The sequence below is a fragment of the Sesamum indicum genome, linkage group LG2 (genome assembly GCF_000512975.1).
Source record: "Sesamum indicum cultivar Zhongzhi No. 13 linkage group LG2, S_indicum_v1.0, whole genome shotgun sequence".
In the NCBI taxonomy this organism is placed as follows: domain Eukaryota; kingdom Viridiplantae; phylum Streptophyta; class Magnoliopsida; order Lamiales; family Pedaliaceae; genus Sesamum; species Sesamum indicum.
Genome location: NC_026146.1, coordinates 860319 through 877817, shown reverse-complemented (window position 1 = coordinate 877817; position 17499 = coordinate 860319). Strand labels below are relative to the sequence as shown.

Genomic DNA, 17499 nt, shown 5'->3' with positions numbered 1-17499 from the left:
TTGGGCCCAAAAGAATTATATTTGGGACTAATTATGGGCTTCAATAAAAAGAAAAATTAAAATGGGCCTACAAATACTACAGCCCAGAAAATATATAAATGAAAAAAAAAAAAGAAAAGAGAAAATGAAAACGGAAAACCTCTCTCCCCCTCTCTGTCTCTATATAGCCAGCAATCGCTCCTTCAGTTTCTCAACTGACCTCTGTCTTTACAGTACTGCTAGTTATCATCAAAAGGTAAATTTTCAATTTTTTTTTTGGAAATTCATTGCAATGATTTTGACTATTACTGTTATTATCTACTTTTTCAGCTCTTTTCTAGGTCCAGCAAAATTTATTGTTATTTTCCAAAACGTTTTCTGCTGATTTTGCAGCTACTGTTTTATGTTTTCTCCAATTCCATGGCATACGGCATGCATGCAAATGTCTCTTGCAGTCTCCTCTTGTGCGGATGCATAATTGCGATATTGGCTGTTTGTTACTTTGTTTGTGTATCTCGTTCATATATTTGTTAATTGTTTGTTCTGGAATTGATAGTTTAACTGCTTTTTTGTATCCTTGATATTGTGAGACTGAATTTATTTTATTTATTTTTAACCCAGATGCTTTCTTGTTTGTCAATTAATTAAATAGCTGGAGGATAGCAGCGATTAGGGCTAAATGCAAGTTGCTGTTAGGTGGGAAATTGTATACTGATGGTAGGCTTGGTTGCAATTATGATGATCTTTAATCTTGAAGGACAATGAGTAGGCAATGGATTATTATTTCTATGCTTAGTATTTGGATGTTCAGATTTCTAAGTACCATTCTTTATTTTGTCTTTGCTTTGGTAAAAGAAGATTATAAAAGCAAGATCATGAAGTCCTTGGATTGTTCTGTTTCATAACTAATTTAGTTAGCACAAAAATGTATTTCTCAAATCAATACAAAGTTTGAATTATTCTGTTGGTTTAAGATAGAAAATTTGGATTATGTATTTGCAACAACCTTTATTCTAGAATTCCGCCTTCTGTAAGAGGCACTAGGCTTAAAGCATATGTTTCTTGATGGAGGCGGGGCTAATTGAGGCATCTGATAAGGACTTTTTGTCATCTTCATGTTTCTAGGTGATGTGATGTGTATGTGTAGTAGCCCTGGTTTCCACTAACATTACTTTGGATCTTTGGAGTGAGCATAGGTAAGACAACAAGTTGTTACAATTTTCACTTGGTCAAAATGCTAGAAATGGAACTTGAAAAGAAAAAAGCATGGGGCCATGTGGCGATCATGTGATGAAGATCTTATGTTGCTTGGGTTCTTCCTTAACACCAGTTTCCCTTAGTTGATGGTAACTGCTTTGTCAATTCGAATGTGCTTCTATTACGATTCTGGACATATCCTGGCCATGTTCATTTGCATTTGTGAGAAACTTAATGATACTTGAGCCGCTCTGAGAATTGCATTGGGTCGTGTAGCCAATTCGTGTGTGCTGATGACTTATTGTTTAATTGTATTCTGTTATGGTTGGAAATATTGCTTCCATTATTCTTGCTTATTCAGATGCTTTCAAAACTTGTTATGCTATTGTAGGTCTGTTCTTCATAGCTCATGGGAAGACAGTAGTTGCTTCCAATGTATTCGAAAAGATCAGTCGAAGGGGATGGGTCTGACTCAAGGCCAGTTCGTACAAGTGATAGGCTCAGGAGTAGGCCAAAGTTCTATAATCGCCCATACTTGTATTACACTCCTACTATCATACGGTCTAAGAGGAAAAAGACCAAAACAAGGACTGCAGCTGCGCAAATAGCAAAGATGTTGCGGGAAAAGAGATCATCAAAAGCTAATGTATGGAAAGTTGTCATTTCTTCTGTCGTGTAATTATGATTTTCATGGATTTTGTTGTTTGGTGTAAATGTTGATGTCAAGATCTAGTTTTCTTGCTGTAATTCATATGATACCATCATATGGGTTATTACTGGAATGAAGCCTTTCAAATTGAAGTAACAGATTCATTTTTCTAATTGACTATATATAGTTACTTAACTGCAGAAAATATGCATAATTTGTTACTATGGACTTGTTTGCAGTCAGTGGCAACCAATCTTAGGCGCTCTACTAGGAAGAGGAGGGTTCCTATTAATCTTGAAGAATACACCGACAGTTCCGGAACAGAGGATAACGACTTAATGGTGGGGCTTATTTACAATTAATAACGCACTGTTTGTATAAGTCCATCGGGTTTAGCTGGCTTGAGCTGCTTTTAATCTTCAATCTTTCAATATTGGATAGGCTGTTTTCATGGTTTCTTTAGTCTAAAGGATATGCAACTTTGTTTCAGATTCCTAGGTACAGAAGGTCTAGGAACAGAGTAAACAATAACAGTGCAAGCCAAGATGAGTTGACACCCCGTCGCGAAGGGCTAAGACCTCGCCGGGAAGGGCTTCGACCTCGACGTTCACGAGCAGGTTCTAGAGAAGGTTTAAGTATAGAATCTGACGAGGAACAAAGTACATCTGATGAGAAAGGGGCAAATGACGAGCCAGAAAATGGGAAAGACATGGAGGATAATGATGCTGATGATGGAGAGGGTGAAGATGAGGGTGCTGGTGAGGATGATGCTGGGGAGGATGATGGTGAAGAGGGAGAGGAAGATGGTGATGATGAAGAAGGTGAAGAGCAAGAGGGTAGACGGCGGTATGATCTTCGCAACCGTGCTGATGTCCGCAGGATCTCTATCGAGCAAAGTAAACAAATGCCAAGATCTCCCCGTAGAATACTTCATCAAGGAATGGGAACGAAAGTAGGCAGGGATGGGAGGAGGGGTGGGTCGCGAGTTCATAAACGTCACCGCATGACACGAGCTGAAGACTCTGATGATTCCCTTCTAGTAGATGAACTTGATCAAGGTCCGCCAATCCCTTGGGGGAGAGGTGGCAGCAGGACTGGGCCACCTTGGCTACTTGGGGGACTAGACATGCAAGGGACAACCTCATGGGGTTTAAATATTGCTGCCTCCGGTTGGGGTCATCAAAATGATGCTCTCTCTAATTTGACTTCTGGCATCCAAACTGCTGGTCCAAGTTCCAAAGGTGGGGCTGATATTCAGCCTGTTCAAATTGATGAGACTGTAAGTTTTGATGATATAGGTGGTCTGTCTGAGTACATTGATGCTTTGAAGGAAATGGTGTTCTTCCCACTGTTATATCCAGACTTTTTTGCTAGCTACAACATTACCCCACCTAGAGGAGTCTTATTATGTGGTCCTCCTGGCACAGGGAAAACATTGATTGCTAGAGCATTGGCATGTGCTGCTTCAAAGGCTGGGCAGAAAGTCAGCTTTTATATGCGAAAGGGTGCCGATGTGCTAAGCAAATGGGTAGGCGAAGCTGAAAGACAATTGAAATTGTTATTTGAAGAAGCTCAAAAGAACCAGCCTTCTATAATCTTCTTTGATGAAATAGATGGGCTTGCTCCTGTTAGGTCTAGCAAGCAAGAGCAAATTCATAATTCAATTGTATCAACTTTACTTGCCTTAATGGATGGTCTTGATTCTCGTGGACAAGTAGTCTTGATTGGAGCAACCAACAGAGTTGATGCCATTGATGGAGCCTTGAGGCGTCCTGGGAGATTTGATCGTGAGTTCAACTTTCCCTTGCCTGGCTGTGAAGCACGTGCTGAAATTCTAGATATACATACTCGTAAGTGGAAGCAACCTCCTTCAAAGGAGCTAAAGTTGGAGCTTGCAGCTAGTTGCGTGGGATATTGTGGAGCTGATTTAAAGGCTCTATGCACTGAAGCTGCTATACGTGCTTTTCGCGAAAGGTATCCTCAAGTTTACACTAGTGATGACAAATTTTTAATAGATGTTGATGCTGTGACGGTGGAAAAGTACCACTTTGTCGAGGCTATGTCCACAATCACTCCAGCTGCTCACAGAGGCTCCATTGTGAACTCTAGGCCATTGTCACCTGTTGTTTCACCATGCCTACAAAGACACCTGCAAACAGCAATGAATATTATTTCTGACATCTTCCCTGCTCAAACAGTTTCATCAGAGGTCACCAAGCTTTCGATGCTTTGCTATGGATCCGCTATTTCTCTTGTCTATCGGCCTAGGCTTTTGCTCCACGGTGATGATGGTGTCGGACTGGTAAAAATATCCTAACCTTTTTTTGCATTAACCACTATAAAGCTCTCACATGACTAAGTATACTTACTGCTTTAGTTTTTTAGGACCATATTGGGCCAGCTGTTTTACATGAACTGGAGAAATTTCCTGTTCACTCTCTCGCACTACCATCTTTACTTTCTGATCCTGGTGCCAAAACACCAGAGGAGGCATTGGTGCACGTCTTTAGTGAAGCCAGGAGAACAACACCGTCAGTCCTGTATTTGCCTCAATTCAACCTTTGGTGGGAGAGCGTGAGTGCATGTTTATTTATGTTTTAGAGATTATTTGGAGCACCTTCATTTCTTTTACCAGGTCATTATTGCTCAGTTTTCTGCTACAATAAATGATATGAAACATTTATGCACTTTCAGGCTCACGATCAACTTAGGGCTGTACTGCAGACACTGTTGGAAGAATTACCATCAGACTTGCCTATATTACTATTGGGAACATCCACCACTCCACTCGCTGAGATATGTGATAGTCCATTCTCAATATTCTCTGACCGCAATGTGTATGTGTCTTCAAAATCTCTTTTTTCTATTGCTAACACCTCGATATTTTGATGATTCTGCTTAACTTGCTGCTGCATCAAGTTAATTGCCAGTGCATATTCAATTGTTTTATTCTTTAAAGTTTTGCCTTTCGTTTCAGTATATATGTTAATTGCCGTGGTTTGAATCAGTTTTCACTTAACTCGACAAAGCTAGGAACCTTATTTAGTTGGGAGAATCGATATTGTTTCATAATGTTCATTCGGGGTTGGAGTTAGTTATGTATGATTCGCTTCTGATGATGAATATTTTTAACTTCTTTGATGTCTTGGGATCTCTTCTATATTTCTTGCTGATGCTACTAAAGTTACTTTTGCTATTTACACTAAAATGTTAGCTCACATCTTGAATCTTACTCTTCTCCCCATTTCCAATCTCCACTCTCCTATAAACTTAGGAATACGGATTGTTTTGCTTAGTAGCATAGTGTTTCCATGATTGCAAGAATGCCAATTAAAACTGACATGGATCAGAAAGTTTTATTTGCCTATTGCTGCAACAGTATAAATTAGAAAATGCAAAATCTGTTTGATAAATTACCATTAAATAACAGACTCCTATAAGATAGTAAAATATATTTCAGGCAACTATGTGCATTGAAGGTTCCTCCTTCACAGCTCTAGCCATATCTTAATGAAAGAGAGGCCTCTGGTGTAACTGAGAAAAGTATAGCTGATTGCCTCTGGTAATCTATTCTAGGGCTTGTGATCTTGATTCATTTCATCTGCTTCAACCAGCGGAAAATATAGTTGTCTTCTTGACTTTTTATTTCTAGAATTGGTTGCATTTTTATTATCTGTGGTGCTAGCATATGAAAATGGTGGTTTCCTTTTTTTGAGGCAATTTTCATGTCTATGTGTGCTGTCACTGGATTTGAATTTGTAATTGTGTTTCTCTTTCCTGTATTTTTTTTATTTCTTTTGTGACAACAATCACTTTTTCTGGCACTGCTGTTTTAATGAAGATACAGTATGCTATAATTGCTATTGTTTTTTTTGACAGTTTTCATTTGATCTCACCATCAACCGAAGATAGATCTTTGTTTTTTGATCGTTTGATAGAAGCAGCATTGTCTGTACAATCTGAACGTCTGGTCAAGGATTCAGCTTGTAAGGGCCTTCCTGAACTTCCAAAAGCACCAAAAGTGGCTACATCACCGAAGGCCTCTGAGTTAAGGGCCAAAGCTGAAGCTCAGGGTCATGCTCTTCGCCGACTGCGCATGTGCCTTCGGGATGTTTGTAACCGGTGATGTAGCTGATTATTTGCTGTTTTTTTCTTGTCAAATTCATATATACCACATTCTTCTTCCAATGCTGCCACCTGGTATTCTTGTGTAACAGTTGGCTGATGTAAACCTTTTGCTAGTTTGATCATAAATGTTACTATTCTATGGACTCCCATATAGATATCAAAACACCTTATTGATATTGATATATTTTATATTACCTATGTTTTACCTCTATAATGACTAAAATTTATAGTTCGGAGAAGTCGAGCACCCTAAGATCTCTTTCCAAATTTGAGTCGCGTATTGATTTTTGTACTTTATCTTTTAGTTTATTCACTCTGTCAGTGAATTATGATATCAGATTAGATATTGCCACCATCAAGTTATTATGTACCACATAAATGAGAAATTGAAAGATTGCCCTCATCTTGTTATTGACGAACCACAAAAGGAAGATGCAAGAATATCGAGTTTGTTTTATGTTCTTGTAAATACAAGGATGGTATCCTTGTCACTATTATTTTTGTATATTTGCCTTTATTAATGCTTTCTGCTCTTGTATGAGTTAATATATACAGGATGCCTTATGCCTAAGCCATTTTACTTGACACCTGATTGATGAGTGTTTTAGTTGAGTAATGTATTCAAACATTAGATGGACGAATCAGTACTTTCTTTTACATCCGATTCAGTTCCTGCATCAGATGAGAAGGGACATTGAAAAGAACCAAAAAGGAAAATATTAAAAAGACCTCTCTCTCCCTCTCCCTCTCCCTCTCTCTCATGTCTTCCTTAGTTTGTAGAATTATGCTGTCAAGTCCTGGGCTAAGATTGTTATTTTCACATGTTACAGTTGGTTGGATCAATATGCTTTAATAGGGGCCATTTCATATTATCTCATAAATTTCTGATTCATTTCTCTTTGATTCTTTACGGCAGGATGCTCTACGATAAACGTTTCAGTGCCTTTCATTATCCAGTCATGGATGAAGACGCACCAAACTATCATGCAATAATCCAGAATCCTATGGACATTGCTACTTTACTGCAGCGAGTTGACAGTGGAAAGTATATCACATGTAAATCATTCCTCGAGGATTTCGATCTCATTCTAACTAATGCCAAGGTTTGTGTTCAACTTAGGTTGGTGACTAAAGTTGCAAATATGATCAATCCCTTGCATGTTGAATTGGAATAGAAACATTGACAATGTACAGCAGGAGGTGGTTACTCTACTATTTTGAGATAATGGTTAATGCATCAAGATGTTCTATACAAGGGGTTTAAATGCCCTTACTCTGTCTACGAGTAAAAATCGTTGTACTAGCTTTAGTGATCTACTAACTGAAGTTCAACTTAGGCTTTCTGTAGCCATTGATACAAAAGATGAACTTAAAAAGTATGCCAGGGGTGCCACTGAGATTTGAAATCACATAAAAGTGGATCTTGTTTAGGGGCAAGGCCAGGCATCTCTGGTATGATGCTAATGGTCATGAACATTAACAGAAGGCTGATTGATTTGACTTCATCAGATGTTTACTATTGCACATTGTTTGTGAATTCTGTATGAGGAGCTCTTGTACTGTTTCTGCAGTAACTATAAGTGCTTATCTAAACATCATTTCACTGATTGCAATTTAGAAATATAACGGGGATGATTACAATGGAGCAAGAATCGTTAGTAGAGCTTATGAACTTCGAGATGCTGTAAGTTCATGCACCAGTTACGGCTTTACTTTTCTAACTGGAGGCTGCACTAGCTTCATTTGATGTAAGGAGGATTTCACTTTTTTCAGGTGCATGGTATGCTATCCCAGATGGATCCCTCCTTGATTGCGTTTTGTGACAAAATAGCAGATGAAGGAGGTCCTGTCTCCTTGTCTGTTGATATAGGTGGGTCTGCAGTGTCGCAAGCTCCTGTTATCCAGATGATGTCTATGACTAGGGCTAGTGCCCGACTCCGTAATGTCCAGCCTGAAGTTAATCTAGATCAAAGCTATGAAGCAATCAAAAGGCAGAAGAAACATGTCGATGCTTCTCAAACAGGTATCATTTTCTTTACAGTAGTTGTTATCTGCACTCCAAATAAGCCACTGAAACTCCACCATTCACTGTGTACTGCTGAGTAAGAACAGTGGATGTGGTGTGGTGTTTTCTGGGGTGCGAATATTGATTCCTATCTTTTTGTTTGGTTTGTGTAGTTATGGCTAGCTATAACCATTTAGATATCAAGATCTCTCTGTTTTCATCATTTAAAAATCACAATTCAGTGTCTGATAAGAATGGGCTTTGCAATTCATCATTTAAAATCACAATTCGGTGTCTGATAAGAATGGGCTTTGCAACGACTAGAAACTCTAGGTGCTGGAGGCCCCCTTGCCCTTCCCTTCTATTTGAACAATGGGTGGCTGCAGGTGGGACAGCCCACTAGTCCACCCCTACCTTGTTAAATAAAAAGGAAATGGAAACATGAGAAATACAAAAGTGGAGACGCTGCTTATTCATGTTTTGCATGCATGTTCTTGCAGTTTCACTCTGAAAACACTTTAGCTTGATAACTAGCCTTTTGGTTATTTAATTGAGTGCCGTAATTAATAAACTACATATACATCATAGGATCAATATTTGTTATGGGTCATGTAATCAACTACTAGTTATATTTTACGCATATGTGTCGAACTTTTTTTACCTGGAATAGTGTTTAATTGCATTTCTTGGGAATGGCATATTACTTGGGACCTTGTTTGCACATCAGTTTTGGTGGCAGAAGAGGGATCAGAGCATGATATAGTTCCGCCTAATCCATCTGAAGATGCTGAAGTGAATAGTACAGATGAGCAAATTCCAGAAACTCCAGCAACCAACAGCAACCAGACTGAAAATCCTGATTGTACGCAGGATGTTACCATGACTGATGGAGAGCTTTCCAGTCAAGTTGAGTTCATCAAGCAGCTTCTTTTGGAGCATTCAAAAGACTATGGCGTTCCACAGCTTGAAAGACTGTATGCACGTGTAATGAAGGGCGTTTTTGAAACAAAAAGCAAGGCTAAGATCGAAGATCTTAAAGCTTCAATTTTGAGTTTCTTGTTTGAATTTGCCAAGGATCGGTCCAAGTTCTGATTACATTCTTCTAGATTCAAAATACAATTTTCCAACATGATGGGGTTCGAGTATATCACTTATTAAAGTGTCAAAGATCAAGCTCTCTCTCTCTCTCTCTCTATCTATCTAATTTTGTAAGTTCATTTATTGGTAAGTCCAGCATACGGTTTAGGTTCTTGAGCATAAGGTTTGACGTCTTGACTAACAGTAAAAATTTAAGCCAGAAGAAATTCAAGCTGCTCGAGGCTAAGTTACAATCTACCTCAATTATGAAGAGAAGAAAACATAGATTTTGCAGTGTATTTACTTGATTAACATTAAAGGGCTATAGCTTCCCAGTTTAGCCCCATAACATTGAGAAGAGTCACTCTCGTACAATTCTCTATAGCTCCTGATCCAGACTAATACTTCTCCTAAATTCCTTCATACAGTTAGCTCGAAGCCCACAGGCAAACTCAGTGATATTAAACTTCACTCTCCAAAGCTCTTTCAGCAGACTCAGTGATTCCTCCTCCTTACCGTCATCTGATGTTACATTAGGATTCTTCTAACATAGGGAACCTTCTCTCAAGCTCTAATCCGCCTAAGGGCGATATAGGCCAGCAATCTGTATCCTGCAAACATGATCAACATTATGCCCACACTCATTGCTGGGTGGATTTGACCACGAATATCTTCATCAATGAATTTGCAGGTGGCCCTATCCCGTCCTCCACCCGAGCAACCAAGCAACGAAGAAATACCTTCCCCTTCTCCGTATTGGACATCAATGAGAAGCCTGTAGCTGTAAAATGTGGTAGAAACATACTTTATCCATGACATGAAAGACGGTACCTTGTGCACATAGTAGCCTCCTGTCAAAACAAACGCCAGCATTGTGACAGTTACCACAGTAGATGCCTGCTTGGCATCCATGATCAAAGCACCAAGGGCGAGGCCAAGCCCTTGAGAAACAAGGACGTAACCAAGCACGACAATCAGTGTGAGGACAAAAGCAGAGAGTTCTGGTTTAAGCCCTGTCATCCAATATGTTATCGACAAGAACAATGTCGGGAGGACAAGTTCCATCGGCAGGTCTCCCGTGATTCGTGCCATGAAGTAGGACGACAGCGTGTACATACCAGACGCCCTTTCCTTCATGAAAATGGCTCGTTCTTGAGGAAAGGTGAATACCGCATTAAAAGAGGGAAAGACTCCCCAGAAGATGGAGATAAAGAAAAGAAGGCCAAGGCGGTCCTGCACATCTCGATACTCTGAATGCCACCACATGAAACCGGCTAGTAATGAGGCTGCTATAACTTGAAAAACCCTCAAGGAGTTGAACGTCTCGTGCTTTTTCTCTTTGAGGTTTCTTTGGATCAGAATGCTGAATTGATTGAACCAAGTGGAAAAACAACTGGTGCAGGTGTAATCTTTTGTAATAGGATCTCCAGCAACCGTCCTATCTCTTGCCACCAGAGTTGGGGTCTCCATGCAAGCTGCTTTCACCTTTGGTGCCAATAAATTATTGTAAGACGATACAAGGGCTTGCCTCACATTCGGCCTCTCTCTCTCACTTGAACCGTCAAGCTGGCATACCCCTGCAATCACAAACACGGATTCAGCACACTACAAATCATATTTCCCAGTCTACATGATCTAACAGAGGTCCTAGAATAACATGTGTTTATGCATTGGCTCCGACAGTCCGGTTGTCATAAACTTTACATCAGTTAGAAACTTAAGTCTTTGTGTCAATTAAACTATTTCTACCACTAAGGTTCAGCCATGACAGGAGCAGATCATCAGTTTTAGCTGCTTCTTCCTATAATGTAAGTGCAGAAGTTAATGCAACAGATATTAATCTATACCACTGTGTTCTTACGTAATTAGCAAGATATTCAAGAATTATTAATGATACTCGATAGTAACAGAGGCTAGCTAATTAGAGCTGTTCCATGTTGGTGGTGAGGTGGGAGTCCACTCAACATAATGCTGCTGCTAATGGATTTGGGCCACCATCTCCACTTCCTTTAGTTTCAAAGTTTATTAATTTAACCACGAATAGATTATCTAGTGGGACGGAGACTTCATCTGAGGAGCACACTAACACGTGGTGTTCTTACCGGATTAAGGTACAAAGAGAGTTTCATTTGATTAAAGAAAGAGGTGGGGAGACACTTTCCAGATCAGAGGTTGTAATAAAATAACTCGAACAAAGAGATCAGCACATGGTTGTTTTTCTCGTAATAATTTTACCAGAGAAACTGCTGTGAGGATTCAGATATCTACGTTGTTCAGAAACTTTGTCTGAATCGGGCATATACCAGAGTTTTAGAAACAACCCCTCACAGCATATCGAAAACAGGAAAGACCTCTGATTATTAGGATCAAGTTATGAAAGTAAATATGTCAGATGTCTATGCAGAAACAAGATTCAACACATGTGTTTGTGTGTGTGTGTAGTGTTGAGGGGCTTGTGGAGCCATGCAGGACAAATCATATTGATATTCTTACAGAAAGGAATCATATTTCCACCACCTTGTTCGAGTTAGATGGTATCCGACGCAAGCAATGTTGTCATACTTTCCACATGATCATAATTGCTCCAACGAGAAATTAACAGAAGGGATCCTACTTAGTTTTTTGTTCTATGCTCTAAACAGAACAACCTTAAACAATTAACAAAATATTAACAAGTCAAAAAGCTCTGCCACAGTGCTTAATTTATCATTCTTTAAGCAATAAGCTTAGTGACATGTCCCACTAATCTATTCTTGACAACTAAAACTAGACAAAGGACAAAAAATTAAAGTCTAAGAAAATCCTCCTTGTCGAAGCCACATTATCCATCCTTATGCTCTTCTACACCAAGTTATGACCTAAATTTTCACTATCGATGGTTGGGAAGCATTTCAGGTGCTCGAATTTGAAGATTTTACCCGAATCATGCTATTAGCACAAACTCAATGCACAATTACGACTTTTCTACATACCACTTATGTTGTTAAACGGGTCACTACCTCGTTTTCCACTACATTCATGCTCCTAAGTAAATCTTACAATCTTGAAAGACGGGACCGATGTTTTGCTTATAGACATACCAAGTCATGATAAGTATAGGATTTCTTATCTCATTCTGAGGAGAAGAATGGGACATGGATTGGATTTGAAAATCTCTACACCATCCACTCATTCATTGTGAAGTGATGTTGTGTGTATATGTGCCAATCCAAAAATTTAAAAGATTATTGAGGTGGGACGGGGCAGCCACACCTAGTGCAGCCACTCCACTCCACTTCAAGACATCATGTATATACATGTATATATAGACAAGCTCATGTGTGTGTGTGTGTGTGCTAGCTAGTCAAGAATTATGAAATGGTGTTCTGAAGGAGAGCCATAACATGTCACTGTCTGAATCCTTTCACTATGATGATCAGTCAACAAAATCAACCCATATTGTCAACTTTATGTCCCCATAGATCATCTCATCAAATAATTGAATCCATCACATTAAAGTTGGCATTTCAATAATGCACATCTACTTTATTGAAATGGCAGATCGAGTACTGTATGGATTATGAAAAGATGGCGAATATTAGCCCAATAACAAGAATAAAATTATCATTTTAAACTTTTAAGCTAGGACAAATTTGGTGAGTATTTTAGCATAAGAATCCAAGAACGAGAAGATATAACGGGCCCGTTGGGAACGAACGTTGTTGGAGAATAGCGTAAGAACTTGTTAAGACGGTTTGTTGGCTATGTGTTATTATATTGATTCCAACAAGAATTAAGATCCAACATTTTAATGTCTTCTAGCTCACTACTTTTGCTTAAAAAACTCGGAACGAATCTAAGTACGACACCAAATCCCACCTCAACAAACTCAAAAACGAGAATAATACTACTTTTGTTTCTTGGAATTTTCCTGAGTGACGCTCTTACAAAACTAGGAGAAGGATATTACATGTTATATCCTATGCACATAAGAAATTTTAAGAATCTCAACCAATAATATAAATGGAACAATGATCTAAATATGGGATTAAATTCCTATTCCAACATGACTGTCTCAATCATCAAGTGTTAACCTCTCAAACCTCACCTAATTTCCGACAATTTGGTCGTAGCAGCAATATATATACATCAAGATCATCACACTATAGGAAAAAGTGGACACCATGAACATGGCTAATGAGGAAAAAAGTGAAAAGCAAAGCCAACTCCACCGAGGCTCAAAAGATAGGGGACACGTGGTGTCGAGCCCGAAAATAAAAATTCCCCCTTTTCGACGTACGACTCAACAGTTCGTATTATTTTATTTTTAATAAACAAAAAAAGTCTCTACCTTTCCATCTCACCAGAATTATAAAGAAATCAACCCTCTTCCAATCGACATCTATTTCCACATTGTGGTGCACTACAACATTGTGACCTCAAAAAACATAGAGATATATACAGATGGATTTCAGTACCATTCCTTGTTAGTCTTTACATTTTTGGTAGCGTAATTCATGCAATCACCTATAGTACAAATTAAATTTGAGGCTGCAATGATGTCCGGGATCGTTGTCACAACCACCTCTCACTATTGTCGTTGCACAAGTTGTTTTGCAACGACAGATTTGGTCTACCTTGAAATTTCTGGCTATGTCAACTAGTGTCGACTCTTGGACAGTATAAAAAGACCCATTTTAATGAAGGTGGCCCATTATAATGCCGACAATGACAGTATAAAAAGACCATGTTATGGTACAAAAGGTGAGACTAATTAATTCCTGTTGCTCTAAAGAGCCTGGTGTGACCTCTCTTACACCATGGTCCATACGTGCCTTGTCTACTCTTTAACTTATACTACAAACATCATCTAAACATCATTAAATGCATACTACTTCACTTCAAGCAGCTACCAAAATATCCCAGGAAAACATAAAATTTAAGATAAATTATAATGACCTCCCTTGAAATTTAGCATAATTACGAATACAACTCGTTGTTTGAAAAATTACCACTATCTCCTGATTATTTTAACGGCTCGTCTAACAATTATTGGTTAACTGACCAAAATGCCCTTGTGGATCAAAAACTATAATTTTTATTTATTTTTTAATTTTTTATAGACTGAGTGGATAATTTTTTATAATTTATAAAATTTTTCCATTCATTCTATTCGATTTTTTATAAATTTTAAATTTTTTTAAAAAAAATAAAAAGATACAATAAAAGCAGAGCTGACATTACATACATCTATTCAAGAATTACGTAATTTTATCAAACAATAAGAGAATATTCGTAATTAATTATTGCAAACCTTATAGAAAGTGGTTGTAATTTACCCTAAAATTTATGTTAAATAATTCATTAAATATATGTTTCGACGTGATGGGAAGACGAGGGCGTCGAATGCAAGGTCAAGAATCAGAAGAGCTGCAAATTTGAATTATTTTCTGCTTATCGCCGTGAATTAGTTAGGGGACCAGGAGTGAAATTGGGACGGATTTTGTGCCAAGATAGACACAAAAGATCGGTCTCATTCTGTCATTAATTTTGCATAATTTTTCCTAGTACCCAGACATATTTAAGCAAAATGCATATACGAATAGGTGTAGAAAGAGCAGACAAGATAACATACATGGTAAGATAAGGACAACATACCGTTAGCGAGATCAAGCAAGAAATCAGCAGGATTCATGGGAAAGCTGGGCGAGAACCCCACGCTCTCAAAGTACCCCATCGCCTCACACCCTTTGCCGAAGTATATGCATCTCCCTTCCGACAGCACCAGCAGTCCATCGAACATCTGGTAAACACGGCTCGATGGCTGATGCACCGGCCACCAGTCTGTACGCCGCCGTGGCGTCCAGCCCCGAAGTGGGCTCGTCCAAGATCAACAAACTCGGGTCTACTAACATCTCATGTGCTATGCTCACTCTTTTTCTCTCGCCGCCGGAGACCCCACGTATGAAACTGTTCCCGATGATTGTGTCTTTGCATTTGGACAAACCCAGTTCAGATATCACCGACTCTGCGACGGCGATCTTGTCGTTTTTGGCCATGGAACTTGGGAGCCTGAGCAGTGAACAGAAGACCAGGGTTTCTTGGACTGTCAGATGCGGGTACAAGACATCATCTTGTGCGACAAAACCGGTTCTTTTCAGGACATGTTTTGTTAGTTTCCGGTTGTTGAAGAGGACTGTTCCGGTCAGGCCATGCCCATGGTGAAGTCGACCAGCAAGCGCGTTAAGCAGAGTTGATTTGCCGCTGCCGGAAGGCCCCAAGATGGCTAGGATTTGCCCCGGCGCCGCCATGCCAGTGATGCCATTCAAAATCGTCCGTTCTTGATGGCGGTGAACAGCCGACGCCGGATTCTCAACGTCCGACGATGGCGTCGGGCTGCCGCCAAACATGTTTCTTATGGTGCTGGTTCTTGACTTGGCAGTAGTGTCATGCAACTTGACTCTGTAAGAAACATCCAAGAACTGCACAAAACACAAAGAAAAACAAGAATTCAGGCAAGTCAAACAGGTAGTCGACAAAACCAAGGAATATTAAAACCATTTGACCAGTTTTGAATCATGTGTTTGTAGTCTTTGATCAAGTTCTTGGATACTAGCTATAATTTTGAACTCAGCAACGTTAGCAGTAGTTGTACAATGTTAATGATAAGTAGTACCTTGAGGGTGATTGGAGAAGAAGAAGAAGAAGAGTGAAAGTTGAGATCCCTAGGTAAGTAGTGTTTGGAGCATTCATGTCCTCCATTGGGAGAGGCTTCTGCTGCTTCACCAGACACCAGCATTGTGTTCTTGTCTTTTTCTCACTTTTTCTTTTTTTCTTTTTCCCCCCTCTCTAATCCAAACAAAGGGTGAAGGATAGGATTGCAATTGGCAAATGAGCAAAAAGGTAAACAGTTGAAAAAGTATGTATTGGATGTCAATTTTGGGGAAAAGGAGAGAGAAATTTTAACAGTGCGAAAACTATAGAGAGAATTGTAATTGTAATTGCAAAGAAACAAAGTGAGAGAGGAAGCAGTTGCTCCCACCTCTATTTATTTGGTTTTCAGCCCCCAATGCGTGCCACGTCAAACTGAACCACACGTGCTACGTGGCACTAAACCCACAAAGCCACCTGTCTCTCCCCTTTTTCTTACAGGATTCTTTCTTCATCCGTCCACATTCAACAATGCATGATTGCCGCCGTTGCTATTATTAATTATACCTTTTAAACTAAATTTAGCTGTCTTCTCGTTCCTAGTTTGAAGTTAGAAATAAGGGTTTTGTTGGAAAAATTTTAATTCAGATTGAATTTGATTTAATTTAAATTAATTATATAATAAATATACTATATTTATTGTGTAATTAGTATATATAATTATTAAAATTTAATTCAGATAAAAAATATCCATTTTGCAAAAAGAAAATAGAGAAATTAAGGGTAGAGGCCAACAGCCACTAATTCTATGGGGAAAGATCAGAAACATTAATTGAATGACATGATCATCATACATATATTCACTGTACTCAACCTAGTAGTGGGTAGTGGGAATAGATACAGAACTCTCTCTCTCTCTCTCTCTCTATGCATATGGGTTTAATTGTGTACATGAAAATGCATATGTGAGTTATGTTGTACAGTGTTAGGTTGGTGAAATGGGGGATAACCCAAAAATGGTCACCAACAAATAAATTCACTCTTTATATTAGAAGGATTTTTTATTTTTTTTTTAAATTTCTATTACATGTTGGTATTACTTAGGTGCATACTAATATTATATTTATATATGTGTAATGTATGTGGGTTTATTTTTAAATTATATCTAATGCAATTGTATTCTAGACATGTCATTTGGTGAATATTTTTCGGGATTTCGAATATATAAATTTTATAGTACCACAAAATTCATAATCTATAATAATTTAAGAGTGAGAGATTTATAATTATTAGACCCTACTGATCATCATCGACTCTCCTAATTACAGTCAATTGTAGAAGAATGAAATTAAGGTCCGACTGGAAATTGGAGGAGGGTGGCGGTGGGTAGGTGGGTAGGGTTTCTGTTGTGGGCTTGACTGTGACGTAATCAGGGTCGGGGGGGGGGGGGGGGGGTACTGATCATACTTGATTGGTTTAATTTGTTAATGAAGATTAATGATATTGTGGGGTGGGTGGTACGTACGTACATTGATTCTGAGTAACCATCCTCTTTAATTTTTTAGTATTGGTTAGTCGGTTTATTAATCACATCACTCCATCCCTTCCAAATCAAAAACAATTCAAACATCATATATATATATATATATATATATCAAATTACTTAAACTCGATTTAGGTGAACCTAGTCGATACTGGCTCCTCTCTCTAAACTATATATGAATTTCATAACAAATTTATTAAACATGTCGTGTAATAAATTTAAATTTGATCAAATTCAATTTGATTTAGAATTTGCGGTGCGGATATATATATATGATGAGGATAATTACCA

At 38.6% G+C, this 17499-nt stretch overlaps 2 protein-coding genes across 3 annotated transcripts; one reads left to right on the top strand and one right to left on the bottom strand.

Moving 5' to 3' along the window:
* LOC105175976 (ATPase family AAA domain-containing protein At1g05910) lies at positions 101–9087 on the top strand. Of its 2 annotated transcripts, XM_011098654.2 has the most exons (12): positions 101–235; positions 1568–1822; positions 2065–2166; positions 2316–3799; positions 3935–4127; positions 4211–4399; positions 4520–4662; positions 5705–5947; positions 6870–7056; positions 7572–7637; positions 7727–7976; positions 8686–9087. In XM_011098654.2, exons 2-12 carry the CDS (start codon positions 1610–1612, stop codon positions 9048–9050), a joined length of 3435 nt encoding a protein of 1144 aa, XP_011096956.1. In that variant the 5' UTR covers positions 101–235; positions 1568–1609; the 3' UTR covers positions 9051–9087. The 2 variants fall into 2 exon arrangements, with proteins under 2 accessions (XP_011096956.1, XP_011096930.1); XM_011098628.2 differs by having other exon boundaries at positions 2316–4127.
* LOC105176001 (ABC transporter G family member 25) lies at positions 9025–16027 on the bottom strand. Its single transcript, XM_011098665.2, is given in 4 exon segments — positions 9025–10612; positions 14673–14851; positions 14853–15496; positions 15691–16027. Coding segments are annotated over 4 exon segments (1959 nt in total). The 5' UTR covers positions 15814–16027; the 3' UTR covers positions 9025–9599.